Source organism: Silurus meridionalis, chromosome 11 (genome assembly GCF_014805685.1).
Source record: "Silurus meridionalis isolate SWU-2019-XX chromosome 11, ASM1480568v1, whole genome shotgun sequence".
In the NCBI taxonomy this organism is placed as follows: domain Eukaryota; kingdom Metazoa; phylum Chordata; class Actinopteri; order Siluriformes; family Siluridae; genus Silurus; species Silurus meridionalis.
The window spans coordinates 19,052,319-19,067,108 of NC_060894.1; the positions used below are offsets into that span (position 1 = coordinate 19,052,319).

Consider the following 14,790-nt stretch of genomic DNA (forward strand, 5'->3'; position numbering starts at 1 on the left):
CAAACCAGCTCTTTGTCACCTTCGAGACGTGCAACTACTGTTCATTCTACGTCACAAGGCCATGTAACAGACACAGAGGACAGTTCTATCAGCCCCCTTCTGCATACATGAACTCAGAGATGCCCACACCTAACTATTGTCCCTGTGATTGACAGGAAAAAGAGAATTATGCCATTCCTAACAGTCAAATATGGTCCCTTGTACTCCTGTGCACAGATGATTGAAATTCAAACTTTTATTCTTAGATATAAATTACATTTACATGTATGGCATTTAGCAGAGGCCCTTATACAAATGCATTATGCCTTTATCGTAAATGAAGCCTGTGGACCAGTAGACACGAAACAACACTCCACATCCATATTTACTGTCAGTTTGGAAACTTTTCTGTTATGAGTCCTCCATTTACACCAAGCAATGCTTTAAATGCACCTGAAGTTTATTTCCATTTGTAATTTCAATTATATTTGGTTTAGTTCAGAAACTACAGTTTGTCAAAGAGACTTTGTCTACAGCCCTTACTAATAGGTTACTATATTAAAATATAATATATTTATATGTAATTATATCTAAATGTATTGCACTACAGTTTTGTAACTTGTTTAATGTTGTATATAAATTGTATATGTATAAAAATGTGTTATAGAACTAAACCAGTTGTTATTAGAACTAGAATTTTATTTTTATTGTGCTTTTCAAAGCACTGGCATTTTCGGTGTGAACAAAAACCACAGTCTCTGCCAGAAGGTTACAACTTCACCCAAAAAAGGCAGGAAGCCCTGTTGTTAAGTAACCTCTGAAGAGACAGACTTAGTTGCTTCCAACTTCCCATGCTTTTTCCCGAATTTCCTAGCTGTGGGATCCCCCAAAAATGTCTTAAAATACACCATCTCATTATGGGTTTCCTAAATTGTGATATCAAAACATAGAAAAACATATCCAGCACGTTGAAGTCAGTAGTAATGATATTCTTATATATATTTGCAAGTAAAAGTATGTGGTTGGATGCATGATTCTTTTGTGACTGACAGGACAGTGTGGCAGACTGTGTTGAAAATGGCTGCTCTGCTGCCAGCCGAGCCACATGTTATTAAGACACTGCCACTGTTTTGTCTCGAAAAAACTCCCAGCTCTCTACCAGCTAATGCCAATGCGGAAACCAAGCGGCTGTCTCCTGCTGAACAAATTTTGCCTGTTGGACTGATAGAGCTCGGACAAAGCAACTCTAACATCAACAGTCATGTCACACCTCACCCGGCTATGCTAGAGGCAGAAAAACAGCTTGGATGAGATCAAATTAGAGAATGAAAATAAGAATTCCAAAATGTGGCTGAAAATATTCTTTGATATAATTACTCAATATTCATTTGTTTGTTTATTTTTCGGTTTTAAATCCATAACTAGGTAATTAATCTAAATTGTATGAAACATAGTATTCAGAAAGCCTAAAATCATTATTCCTTTGGACCCTGGGCCCTGATTACATTAAAACATAACTACCAGCCATTAGACTTAGCTGAATGCTAAACTCTAATCATTAGCAACACACTGTTGTGCACAGGATTTACATGTTTGCAGCCATTTACAATATGCTGAAGTCAGTTGTTATGATCATGCTCCTATAAATAATGTATATTGCTTAAAAACAGCATTCATTCAGCTTTAAATCAGCAAAGAGCATTTACCATGCTGAGGCCTTAGCCAAACCTTTTAGGACAACAATGCAAGGAACAGAAAACTAGCATTCCAAGCTAATGTAGAAGTCTCATGTGAAAAGGAATACTTAACTAAATTAATGGGCAATGGTCATCCAAAAATCAATTACTATGTACAACAAGGACTCTGTAAAACTTCCCCAGCATTTTAGATTAACTTTCAAACACATTCACTACAACAACTGTTCCTCGGGCATGGTATCTGCTTAGCATGCAAAACTGTACCAGTCAGGTTTCCTCTTATCTTTGGTTTCATGTTACTACAATAGCGGTGACCCTGTGACACTTCAAAGTAGTAACGTTTTTACAGCGCGAGTCTCTGAGTGGGCCTAATAGACATCCTTGTGAAAAAGAAAGAGTGAAGACTGTTCTCTTCTCAACAGCGTGAATGGAAGCAACAGCACTTGCCCTGCTCTGGTTTCACCTAACTGGCTGGCCACAGCTGCAGACTCAAGCTCTCCAACAACTGGGGGGTCACACAAACAAGGGTGCTGCTGTGGTGTCTGAAAAGGCCCATGTACACTGGTCGCCTGGAGAAAGGGATTTTGGGACTTAGATACGCAGAACTGAAGCCCTAAATCTACCCAAGGTCAATTTTATGAGCAGAACACTCTGAAGTGTTTCCAAGCTCAAGCCAGTGGGCAGATTTAACATCCTTAATGGTGCAAACACTGTTTTGTTTTCTCTTGTATTTGTACAGTATTTTCTTGGGTATCTTGAATACTAATATTTTTTTAAAAAGGGTAAACTCTAAGGGGTTCTTCTGGAAGAATCTTTGTTTAATGTGGAACCCTACAATTAAGGGTTGTTTATTTCAAGTGGAGCCCTGTTCCAAAATAGAAGCATGAATGGCCCAAAGAACCCTCAAGAACAACCGAAGGTTCCTCAAAGGCTCTTTAGATTGTTAACGGTTCTTTTTTTTTTTTAAGACATTCTACAGGAAACAAGAAAACATGCGGTGCATGGAATCTTTTAAATAATGCAATGTATAGCTGCTGGTGCACCCCATACAACAATGCCTTCTCACATCTGTTTTAAAGATCTCCGAACATTACAGGATTCATTCAGGAATGCTCATTTAAAGCCCAGTGGCAAAGTTCGGTCCAATCAAAACATTTTTATATTCCATACTAGCATAGAACTCTAAAAAAAAAAAGCCAAAGGCCTGAAAAAAAAGGCACCAATTCTTCATCTACATTTCACAAATATGTAACCTGTACAACAGAAGTTGTTAAATGAGCTGTTGAATTTTGGAATCTGATTATTATGAAAGGTGTTGATTTTCTATTAAACCTTGACAAATGTGTTGTCAAAGGTGTATAACCTTTTTTTTTTACTAATGCCCTCATACTGCTGCTCTTTCACCCGAGTTTTCACACTTTTCTAAAGCTAAATCTAATATTTAGTAAAGACAATCCTAGTAGTGTTAACATGAGATGTTGATTTAACAATTAAGGAAGGAGTCTCCATTGTCAGTGATTTGTAACAGTAATGCTTTGAAACTGTAATCTGTTAAAGGACCAAGGAGATTACATTTTCGAGTTGTAAAAACTTCAAGAAAGAGAAAAAAGAGACTGAGGGAATGGGTGCTTCTAGCTTATAGGAGTGATAACAGAAACAAGCTTGTTTTGCAAATCTTCCACAACTTTAAATATAACCAATATGAAACATACATAAAATTTCCATATGCCATATGGCATCATTACATCCTTGATTATTTCACTATAACAGCATGCCCCAAGTACAGCTGACCACAGTGAAATTTACCTGCTGTAATGTATGAGCTGATCATCACCACACTATAAACACACTGTATATAACTGTATTGTATACAGAGTGAGGATTCCATTACATACTTTACTAGCCTTGATGCAATGGTTTAAAAAAAAGTTTATTGATCAAAAACAATTGGGACTGTTGATTAGAAAGTTTACACATCACTCCAGTGGGAATCTGTGCAATCTGCTCTGGGTAAAACAACAACGTAAATAGTCCTGTTAAACATTTGTTCGGCATGTTGGTAACAGTAGCAGGTGTAACCCCGAGCCACATTTCTGCTCCAAAAAATTCACCCAAAATAATTAGTTTTCAAGTCACAGGCTGCTCTCTGCCTGAGCTTTTCAGAGCATGCAGGCAATGAAGGGGGTTGTCCATGGGCAAAGCCACTCAGGGGGCTAATTAAAAACTCAACAGAACGGTGCATTAAACTGCTCTCTCTCCAAACTGTCCTCGGTTCACTTTTTATGGAGACAGGTGGTGCCCCAGGCATGTGTCGTGAGATGGGATACGTTCCTTCCAATGCCATCAAATCTTCCTTTTTTCAAACTTGGCTGAACCATTTGAAACTTTCGGGTGTTAATTTTGGGTTTACAACCAACAGCTACAATCAGCCCACCTTAACAATACTCCAAATGATTATTTGAATTAATTCTGCTCTGTGATCTGTGCTTCCGCTCTGAAACCAATCTCAAATTTCATGCACATGCGCTTTATTGATGCTAGCATGAGGATATGGTTTTACCAAATGTTATGCTCGCAGATGTCTATTGGCCCCAGACTGAGGGAGTCCAGGGCCTCCAGACAATGTAAGTGTGTTGAAATGAGTATTGTGTCTACCATATAAAGCATGGCTTATACCCTTAAGGAAATACAGGATTATCCACTTTACACGTAAGTGGCTTCTGTGAGAGCTTGTTTCTTCTCACTCCAAGTTATACATGTCTATTAGGGTCTTTTTTGCCAGGGTGACATTGTAACACAATATTTAACAGCCTCCTCCAAAACTCATATATTCAGACAGTAATTAATTAATTAATTCAGGACAAGCACACTTTCATAAGGTTTCACTGAACTGTGATGTCTATCTAACACCTGGTCCCTACTATATTTTTATAATTTTTTAATCTTGATTATTATTCGGTTTATAGAATGAGACAATACAAAAAGGAATGATGGCATCCACTGGTAATCTAATCACAAACTCTGTGAAGGGACATGGTGATTGAAACAATATGAGCTGGAAGGAAAAAATATTTTTATGCTTTTCCATTTGTTCACAAATTGCTTGCGTTTTATGACAAAGATATGTAATTTCAAATCTATATCAAATCTATTTTGTACTCTTTTCAGTATGTTTGCACAAATAGTACTTCTGGTTTACTGTCTAGCTGTGGTAACCAAACACACATACAGTAGAGAGGATCATAGAGTTATTTTGGAGCTTGGACACAAGTATAAAGAAATAAAGTCAGTGGTTAGTTCAAGGTGTGGTTTTCACACAAGTGAAGATTGAACTTTGCAGAATGCAAAAGTTTTGCGAGCGAACCCAAAGGCATTGAAATGTTCCTCCTATCTCTGTTTTTTTCCATTACAGTGTCCCTATGGACATAAACTCTGGAAGCATTAACTATTTTTCTAGACACACATACACAAAGACGATGAAATTAAAGGCCAATAAAATAGCTTCTTACTGATTCTTTGGATAATTCTTAGCTTTAATAAAACAATGAACTAATCAGAGAAATTATATGGGTGTAAGATGCCATAGAAATGTCTCAAAAAACAAGGATCATCTTTCTAGACAAAAATACAATCGCACCATTTCCTTTGTCCATTGAACAAGAGTATGGGACTCATATTTCTGGGCACTTGGGTTTGGCAATTTTATCCAAAAATTAAGCACATAAAAAACTTATGAATGAGTCGTTTACAAGTGACTACTTTCATTACATAAGATGGTCACGACAGGTCATATTTGCACTTTTGCATTATGGAGTAAATATCTTGTTTCTGATATAGAGTTAGAATCCTTCTTTATGTCTGTCTACATCTGAAATATTAACCAGTTGAAAAAAGCCTTTTAAATGACTTTTAAAAAAATGGCATAATCGTCCATCTTGTGTCCGTTTTTTACAGTTTGGTCCTCAGAATAGTTTGAGTAGATTCAGCTAGTTTTCAAGCTGTTGTGTTGGGAGAGACACTGTTGTTTTGGGAGGACAGCGCTGAGGAAATCATTCAGACTTTCCCTTAGAAAAAACTGGAGCGTGGTTGACTGGCTTAAATACAGACTAAAACTCTTCCCCATAACATCAGTGAAGCATCAAACCACCAAAGCTCGAACTTGCTAACCAACTTGTATTTTTTTATCCAGTGAGAGACTCATGGCACTAGAGGTTGCTGATTTCCCACACCGCTTACTAAAGCAGCCAGTAAATGCAGCAATATGTGCCTGTCAGTCAGACGACATCCCTGTGAGCCGTTCCCACTGAGCCCTCCCAAAACACATCTGTCTTTGTTAAGTTAAAGAGACAACAAAATTTCTACAGAATTTTCAGATCCAAAACTGTGTGTGAATGAAGTGAGAGCGCTTGAGCTGCCATGCACTGCATTCCACACTATTCACAGTTCACAGCTGTCCATAGTCACTCAATAGAACTACATATAAGTCTCTAGCTAACTATTCTGTGACTCAAAATTAGTCATTTTGCCAAAGTGTAGTAAGTATTTGAAGTATTTGGTTAATACTATACTTCAATACTGTACTTCTTCTCTGTTTAGAATCACTGTCTTACTGGATAAGAGAACAAATAACTTGCTCCTTCCACTTGTTTTATGATGCATAAACAGTGTGTGCTTCATGAAGCGCTGAGAGAAGCATTTTCTGTAGAATTCTGCAACTTTAAAATAAGAAGCAAACAAAATTATAACATTTGCAATGGTTTTGGCGTATTTTTATCTCCAGGAAGATGGTAAACTGACGCTCCATAATGGGAAGCCCTTTAATTATACCATAGAATACTTCTGGTTTTATTGCAGCCATCTGGAGCAATGTACCACTCCCTAAAACAATCATACTGCAATAATAAAATGGCCACATTATTAGAACAAAAACACAACATCCTATTCCAGCCGGCATTTCTAAGTACGTAAAAAAAAAAACCCAGGAAGCAGTTGTTTGCAATCATACCTGAAGTCATACACAACATATTTTTCATTGCATTAAGCTATTTATAATGTCAATATAGTACATTTTCCCAAATTCCTTTCTAAGCAAGATTCCCTTTATCCAGTCAACAATATTCCTACCCTCAGATCCAATACAAATCTGTTTTTAAAATTGTACATATTCAGTCCTGCACTCGATACAATCCAGTGCAGTTTTTTCAAAACAGATAAAAAAAAAAATCCAAGCTGAAAGTAAGCAAGGCGAACTGATTAAAGAGCACAGCAACCGTTGATGAAAGATCATCTTGCCGCACTTGTTTAAATGCACTTGGTTAGAAAATTGCACCACGTTTGTTTCCAAAAAAAGTGCATGCTTAAAATAACGATGACTTGCTCATAGCTAGATTATAAGTATGACTGCACTGATTACTCGACAGCCACAGAAAGAATATACTTTAAAATGTAGCTTGAGCATGTTTCCGTCTTGCACCCCGAAGTCAAATCAAACAGCATGAGCGTTCGCCTGTCGACAGACAGTCCACTTGTCCATTCAAACCAGTCACATGACTGAGGATCCCACAGAGGGACAAAGCGCACCACAGCAGGAGCTTTTCACTTCTAAAGCCAAGCCCTAAGGACATTGGCAAAACTTCCTGCATGTAAACAGTCCTGCCCTAGAGGACTGCCTGGCATTGCTTAACTCACTGATGTGTCACACATTTTAGCTTTTAATTCAACAGTATTTATCTGTGACAAGTTCTAGAACAGGACATCTCTGAATGCATACTTGTAAAGGTTTCACTAGAGGGAACCGAGCAGTACTGTGGAAAGTACTCATAACAAGAACAACAAGAGAAGACTCCAAGACTAATAACAAGATGATTATTTAGCGCAGGAGAGAAATACTGTTATAGCAATTTTTCTTTTTATTAGAAAACTTCACTGGTGCAAATCCATTGTTCCACATACAGAAAGGAAAGAAAGCACAATTTTGACTAAAATTATTTCAGTGCAACTGACAATCACAGCATGTGATGCACTAAAATAATTTGCAAAAACAAAAGGCTACTGGAAGATCTTTAAAGAGTTCTTCAGGGTTGTGACTGATGCAAACTTTAAGATGCCTCCAAGAACCAGGAACATTAAACTCTTGTGAAAAAAAATCGAAATTCAGAAAGCATTCAAGTGTTATTTTTATTTTTTTTTTTTAATTAAGAAAACGGAAAATGATTTAACAGAAGATAAATCCAATAGAAATCAATATTTGGACCACACTTTGCCTGCAAAACGGCATCAATTCTTCTAGGTACACAGTTGCATAGTTTCTGATGGAATTCGTCAGGTGGGCTCTTCCAAATATCCTGGAGAACTAACCACAAGTTTTCTGTGGATGTAGGCTGCCTCATAATCTTCTGTCTCTTAATGTAATCTCAGACTCGATGACATTGAGATCAGGGGCCAAAACTATTATTTCCATGACTCATTGTTCATCTCTACACTGAAGATAATTCTTACTGACATTGGATGTACGTTTGTGATCGTTGTCCTTCTGCAGAATAAATTTGGGTCCAATGTCTGCCTAATGGTATTAAATGATCTGAAGTACATGCCAGTTTTGTCAGCATTGTGGAAACCATTAATCCTGATCAAATCTCCAACTCCAATTGGAGAAACAAAACCCCAAACTTGTAAGAAACCTCACCATCCTTCATTGTTGCCTGCAGACACTCATTACTGTACCACTCTTCAGCCCTTCACCAAACATCTCTTTTGCTACAACCAAATATTTCAGATGTCGATTCTGTGTGTAGTTAAGTCACTTTGCATTGTTTTCATGACAGGGTTGTTGTTTTTTGGCTGCACTTCTTCCATGATGTCCACTTCTGGCCAGAATTCTCTGTACAGTAAATAGGTGTACTTGAGTCCCACTAGTTTCTGCCTGTTCTTTGTTGACAGCACTATAGACATCTTACGATGTTGAAGGAAAGTAAGCATGATGCGTCTTTCATCAGCTGCAGTTTTCTTGGCCAACTTCTGTGTCTGCGGTCCTCAACATTGCCCGTTTATTTGTGCTTTTTCAAAATAGCTTGAACAGCAAATCTTAAAACCCCAGTCTGCTTTAAATTCTTTGCCTGGAAGAGACCTTGCTGATGCAGTAAAGCTACTTTGTGTCTTGTTGCTCTGCTCGGTCTTGACATGTTGCATATCCCATGACATGTTACTGTCCATACCCTCACCTTAGTAGTATTTCTGTTCCTCACAAGGTTTTAAACCTGCTACACAGCTGTTTCAGTTAATGACTGTGATTCAACCTACATATGAAATTGATGATCATTAGCTCCTGGTCGATGTAATTGGTTAATTATACATCTGACTCCAATCTCACCATATTCCTGATTTAGTGCAAGTGTACAACGTGTGCAGGTGTAAGAACTGAAAGCCAAAGGGTGGTTACACCAAACATTTATTAGATTTAGATTTTTTCTTGTGTTTGCTTACTTTGGATTTTGTCAAATGAAAACAAAAAAAAAAGAAAGGTGCATAAATATATAATATAGTTTTAATAATAGCATTATAGACACTAGATGACTTTTCAATTAAAACTTTTATGATTTTATAATTAACTTAATTAAATAGTTCCCAAAAATGACTGAAGAATTGAAGCTTTCTTCAAACATCAAACAAGCACACATCTTATTTAGTGCAAACAAACAAACAAACAAACGACTAATGTAAAAACTGCATAATTAGATGCATGCAAATTACAGAAATTCACTATAAACCACTTTTTCTTAAGACATTTAAACATTTATCTCACCAGTTCTATGTCCAGGTACCAACTCGGTCCAAACTCATGGATCCGCTTAGATGCGCGCGCACTCGGATACAAGTTTTTTGTTTGTTGTTTGTTTTAGATGAAAGTTTCCTCAAAAAGAAAAAAGAAAAACACCAAGACACTCAGTTCAGATGCAACTCAAAATACTTCCAAAGGTTTCAGCTGAAGTTGTGTTAGGAGGTCGCAGGTTTACTCAGGCGAGACATGGACGTGTTTTTCCCAGTAAAGACACTGAGCATCTCTAAACCAGAGACGGGACAGAGCGCGTGAGGTGCAGTGTGGAGCTCCAAACAGCTCTTCTCATTAACATAGCAATGGAGAGGAGGAGAAACACTTCAAACTTGGAGAACTATGGGGGAGAGCAGACACTGAAAAGCCTGGTGTTGTTTAGCTTTTCCAAACAGAACAAGTCATAATTCTATATTCCAGCTAATATATATAATATAATTTATGAAAAAAAAAACACAAAAAAACATGTTTTATCTAACAACCACTTTTATCTACATTTTCTAACATTGTCGTTAATATACGAGCTAAGGATGTGGGTTTATATGCATTTAAATGCCATTAAATAAAAAATACAACTCTTTTATACATTTTAACTACTGTTTCTTTACAGGGTTTTTACAAATCATTTCAGTGTCTGGAACTGTGCGCTAAAATGTTTGATAGAAAAGAGAGAAATGGCGACATCTATTGTTCAAATAGCGAATAGTTTTTATTTTATTCTGCATTTTGGCGTCAAACATGGAATTGTAAAACGTTTTTAAGCCTACAAGCATTGTTTCTCTTCATAGATATGTTACATAAAAAGTATTTTGAGATAAATATTTTTCTGAGTCTGATTCTGATTCTGATGATGCACAGCTTTCACTAGATGGTTATTGCTTAAGACTGGCAGCCTTCTTGTCCAATGAGCTACTAAATGTTAACAGGAAGCACTGTTTTTTTGCAGCAAGCCCCGCCTTTCAGTTCCTGTACTACTTGTTCCTGTGTTTTAAAGGTAAGAGTATCAGAGACGGGGCTTTCACTGAAGATATTGGCATGTTTTATATATATATATATATTTAAAAAAAAAGAAATATGGTATATCATATTGTCATAAAAAATAAGTAACTCATTCGACCCGGAAGTGTTTGTGAATGCACGTGGGGGAGCAGAGTGCACTGTTTATGATGCATATGTAACGTTTATTGTTTGCTAAAATGTTTGTTTTTGGTATAAAATCAGAACTTATTTAGTTCCTATATAGTTTCTTGGAGAGGTTTCCTTACAGACACAACGTTAAAGAATGTGCATGATTTCCTGGCACTTTGTGGTTCAGAAAACATTCCCATGACCTGTCACCATATCCTTCCATAAACCAGTGATGGTTTGTAAAACGTTTCCTAAACGTTTTAACAGGTTTTAAACGTATGTATTCCTGCTCTAAGAAGGTCTCAAGCCCCATGTTGAAATGTCCCCATTATACATTACATAACATTATGACCGCCTGCCTAATATTGTGTTGGTCCCTCTTCTGCTGCAAAAACAGTCCTGACTTGTTAAGCATCTACAGCATTAACTTCTTCAGCAATTTGAGCTACAGGAGCTCGTCTGTTGGATCAGACTACATGGGCCTTCGCTCCCCACATGCATCTATGAGCCTTGGCCACCCATAACCCTGTCAGCGGTTCACCAATGTTCCTACCTTGGACCAGTTTTGGTAGATTCAGACCACTGCAGACAATGAACATGACACAAGAGCTGCAGTTTTGGAGATGCTCTTACCCAGTCGTCTAGACGTCACAATTTGGCCATTGTCAAACTAGCACAAAACCGAATTTATCCTGCTTATTAAACATCAAATTGGAGGACAAAATATTCACTTGCTGTCTGATGTCCCACTTACTAACAGGTGCTAAGAGGAAGAGATAATCAATATTATTCATGTACCAGTTATAATGTTATAATGTCATAATACTATGCCTAGTTGGTGTATTATATAATATTTATATATCACATCATGGACATGCATTGCATTGGCAGGGTTCACCTGAGTAATACACAAAGATCTGTAAAGGGATCTGATTTATTTTACAGACATGCTCAACCTATTTCCAAAGCTTCTTTGCTACATAAAGACTTCTCCACGGATCATCAGGACGTCCTGTTCACAGAGGGTTTTACCTGTTTTAACTCTTTTCACAAAGGTAAACCAACATGTTCATGATTAGAGTATCTGATTTGTTCTACAAGAATTCAGTGCAACATTATTACCATTTTCCTTAATAGGATCCATGTCCCTTGTGTGAGGAAGCGAAAGAAATGCTTGAACCATATAAACACAGGGTAAGATAATAACACTGATCCATAAAGCCAGTTTCACCCCATTAGTTTTACATTGTAGGACAATATATAAATATAGTCAATATCAATTTCACGCTGTTTGTTGCCTTCTTTTAAGTTTGTATTGCAGGAGGTGGACATTACTCTTCCTGAGAACAGTGTATGGTATGACCGGTATAAGTACGACATCCCAGTGTTTCATCTGAATGGACAGTTTTTGATGATGCATCAAGTAAACACAACAGTCCTGGAAAAGCAACTGGCCAAATCCGAGAAAAAAACAGTCTAAATACTCAAAGTTACATAAAACTAATATACTGTGACTTTTTTTTACTGTTTTATCTCAGTTTTTGTGCTTGTAGAGAACTTAGTACAATTGAATATTAATAAATATGTATGGAAATTAAAATGGTGAGTTGTGGGTACTGGTGAAGGATGAGGAATACCAATAATGTCATCATGTACTTGTTATCCATATGATGTGTCTATAAATATACCCCACAGTGGTCATAATGTTTTTTTCAAAGGTTTTTGAGCTTACAAGATACCAAGTAGTAAAAGGACAATATATAGTGGGACTGGAGACTGGAAAAGTCTGAAGGTATTAGTTAAAATGTACATCTATTTTGCATCTTTTTCTAATAAAACAGTTATCATTACAAAATAAAATTGACTACATACCATTCAGAGTACATATTCTGGTATGTCCACAAGTTTGTGCAAAACTTTATGGTCTGTTTTAGATCAAATCCCTCAGGGTGCCATGTGTCTGAATTAGGGATGTGCATCTCCATAACTGAGGCCAATGTAATTAGCATCTTAATCGGTATTGCACTCAATGCAATAGAAAGAATTTGCTATGCAATTTAATAAGGTACAGATAGTTCACTTTTATTTCTTTGGATCGGACAAATAGCAAATCATCAATTTACTTTAAGTGCCTTCTGACTTCTAAAGAATTCCCCTTTCATAAACAGGCCTTATTATTATCTACTAATAATTACTGTATATACAAATAATTTTTACCAATGCAAATATGCTAAAAACGATGCATCGGGATATAAATGAATGTATCCGATGCACACTTTTTTCTATCCGATGCATCAATAACTCTCTTGATTATGCACCAGTCTAAACACACTCTTCATTAGAAGATATTAAACCTGAGGAAAATCTGACCTTTGTACAGTACAAAGCAGTTCAATATCAAACATTTAAATTTTTACAGATGTAGAAATAGTGAAAAATCTTGAATATTAATTAGATATTAAATATTTGTTTTCTTTGTTTTAAACATTTTGAAACCTTTGGTTTATTTCTAATTTTAAATTCCAAAATCAAAAAAATCCCTATTATCAGTAATACAAATATTCATCATGCTAAGCAGATTAGCATTTATTTACAGATTTTGATATTTAACATCTTAAATTTATTTGATAGTTTGTATGTGAAGTGCTGTATATTTGAAAAATCTCCTAATTCTGTGCAGCTCTGTAACAACAGGTTTTATTGCTACATATGTAATGGGGAGGAAAGCCACTAGGAGGCGCCATAATACGTAAAATAATGTGAATAGTATACATGAAGGTTTAGAAATGAAGCATAAGATGTATCCAGGTAGTGATTGAAAGGTTATGGAAAGAAGGCATTTTGTACAATATAATTTTAAACTGCTGCCTCAGGAATAATTCAATTTGTATATTTGTTCTGAGGGGTATTTTAGAATTTCTACAAAAAAAAAAAAGCATAGAAAAGGTTGGTCAAGTGGGAAGAAAATGTTTGTTTTAGCAAGTTAAATAATAAAATGGTTCCTGAAGATCAATGAATGAATATCTACATATAAATATGAGAGGGCAGATTAATATTTACACCTAATGATTTATTGAGGTTTATAAACGTGAATAATTTTAGTTGTAACTATCATGTTCATTTACCATCTTTACGAAAATCGTCTCTGAAAAGTATCGAAAAGACTCGGTCTTTAACATTCATCATCCCTGCGTTTCATGTGATGTCATTTATGAGAGCTAATAAGGAACTGAAATTGCATTGAAGTTTTTGTGTTTGTTATTTATTAACATTAATTTTTTTTATGTGCAGCCTCAACAAGCATCAATGCAGTGGATATGTATATCATGCTGCCTTGTAGCTATTTTATGGAACTTGAGAAGTTTATCTGAGCAGGGAGGAAAAATTCAAGATTCTGTACTTCTATGAAGCTTATACCGTGAGAATGTGTCTGGATGCTGTAAGAATATACAAACAACGTAGGTTAAAATTAGACATTTTAGAGAAAACGCAATCAGATACAGATTTTTCTTATACTGGCTTCGTACTCTGTTCTATTCCACAGGAAAGTGAATAATTTGAGTTAACTGACACTTATTATTGCATTTGCATAGTGCAAATATGGCAACCACAAAAGAAAAAGCACACGACTGAAATTTAAAAATGTACAGTAAATGGAAAAAAAGTGTGTGAACACATGATCATAACACCCTTATGTGACTTGAACGTCCAAATTCCAGATTTTTTCTTTCTTTTCTATTATAACAGCCTTCAATCCGAGCAAGTCATGGCTTATAAACAGATTTTATACCTCTTAGCTTTAGTGAAGGTAAATTTAAATGCTGTACCATACAAAACAAAGACAATACAGTTGTGTGTTTCTGGCAACAGTTTGGGGAAGGAACACATAAGGGGGTGTGAATGTCCACACATTTCTGGAGTAGAGTATATGTTAAGAATGCATTAAATGTAATACAGGAACACTGAAATTTAGATGCACATTTTCTGCTCAACCCAAAACAACTTTAGAATCAGCCTTCAGCGACTATGGATGGATACACATACATTTTTTTTTTACATAAAATAATAGACAATAAGCATTTAATGTATGTAACTAGTATAATGTATATAAGTTGTATGATGTATACTATTAAAATAGTAATTCTACTATTATAAGTG

The 14,790-nt window shown here is 36.1% G+C and overlaps 2 protein-coding genes across 2 annotated transcripts in view; one reads left to right on the forward strand and one right to left on the reverse strand.

Annotated features, from left to right (window-relative positions):
- The window catches only part of megf10 (multiple EGF-like-domains 10), a 46,991-nt gene extending 37,213 nt beyond the window's left edge, over window positions 1-9,778 (reverse strand). The window contains exon 1 of the mRNA XM_046861922.1: window positions 9,478-9,778. The gene's annotated coding sequence lies outside the window, so the exon portion shown is untranslated. The remainder of the gene's footprint in view (window positions 1-9,477) is intronic.
- Window positions 9,779-10,384: 606 nt separating this feature from the next.
- c11h5orf63 (chromosome 11 C5orf63 homolog) lies at window positions 10,385-12,232 on the forward strand. Its single transcript, XM_046861601.1, has 4 exons — window positions 10,385-10,498; window positions 11,578-11,687; window positions 11,770-11,826; window positions 11,942-12,232. Exons 2-4 carry the CDS (start codon window positions 11,580-11,582, stop codon window positions 12,110-12,112), a joined length of 336 nt encoding a protein of 111 aa, XP_046717557.1. The 5' UTR covers window positions 10,385-10,498; window positions 11,578-11,579; the 3' UTR covers window positions 12,113-12,232.
- Window positions 12,233-14,790: the final 2,558 nt, after the last annotated feature.

Excerpts from the sequence above, each read along its gene's own strand:
- c11h5orf63 (XM_046861601.1), top strand. The coding sequence starts at position 11,580 with ATGCTCAACCTATTTCCAAAGCTTCTTTGCTACATAAAGACTTCTCCA. Across the intron at positions 11,688-11,769 it reads TTTTAACTCTTTTCACAAAG|GATCCATGTCCCTTGTGTGA; the intron begins GTAAACCAACAT and ends TTTCCTTAATAG. Across the intron at positions 11,827-11,941 it reads TTGAACCATATAAACACAGG|TTTGTATTGCAGGAGGTGGA; the intron begins GTAAGATAATAA and ends CCTTCTTTTAAG.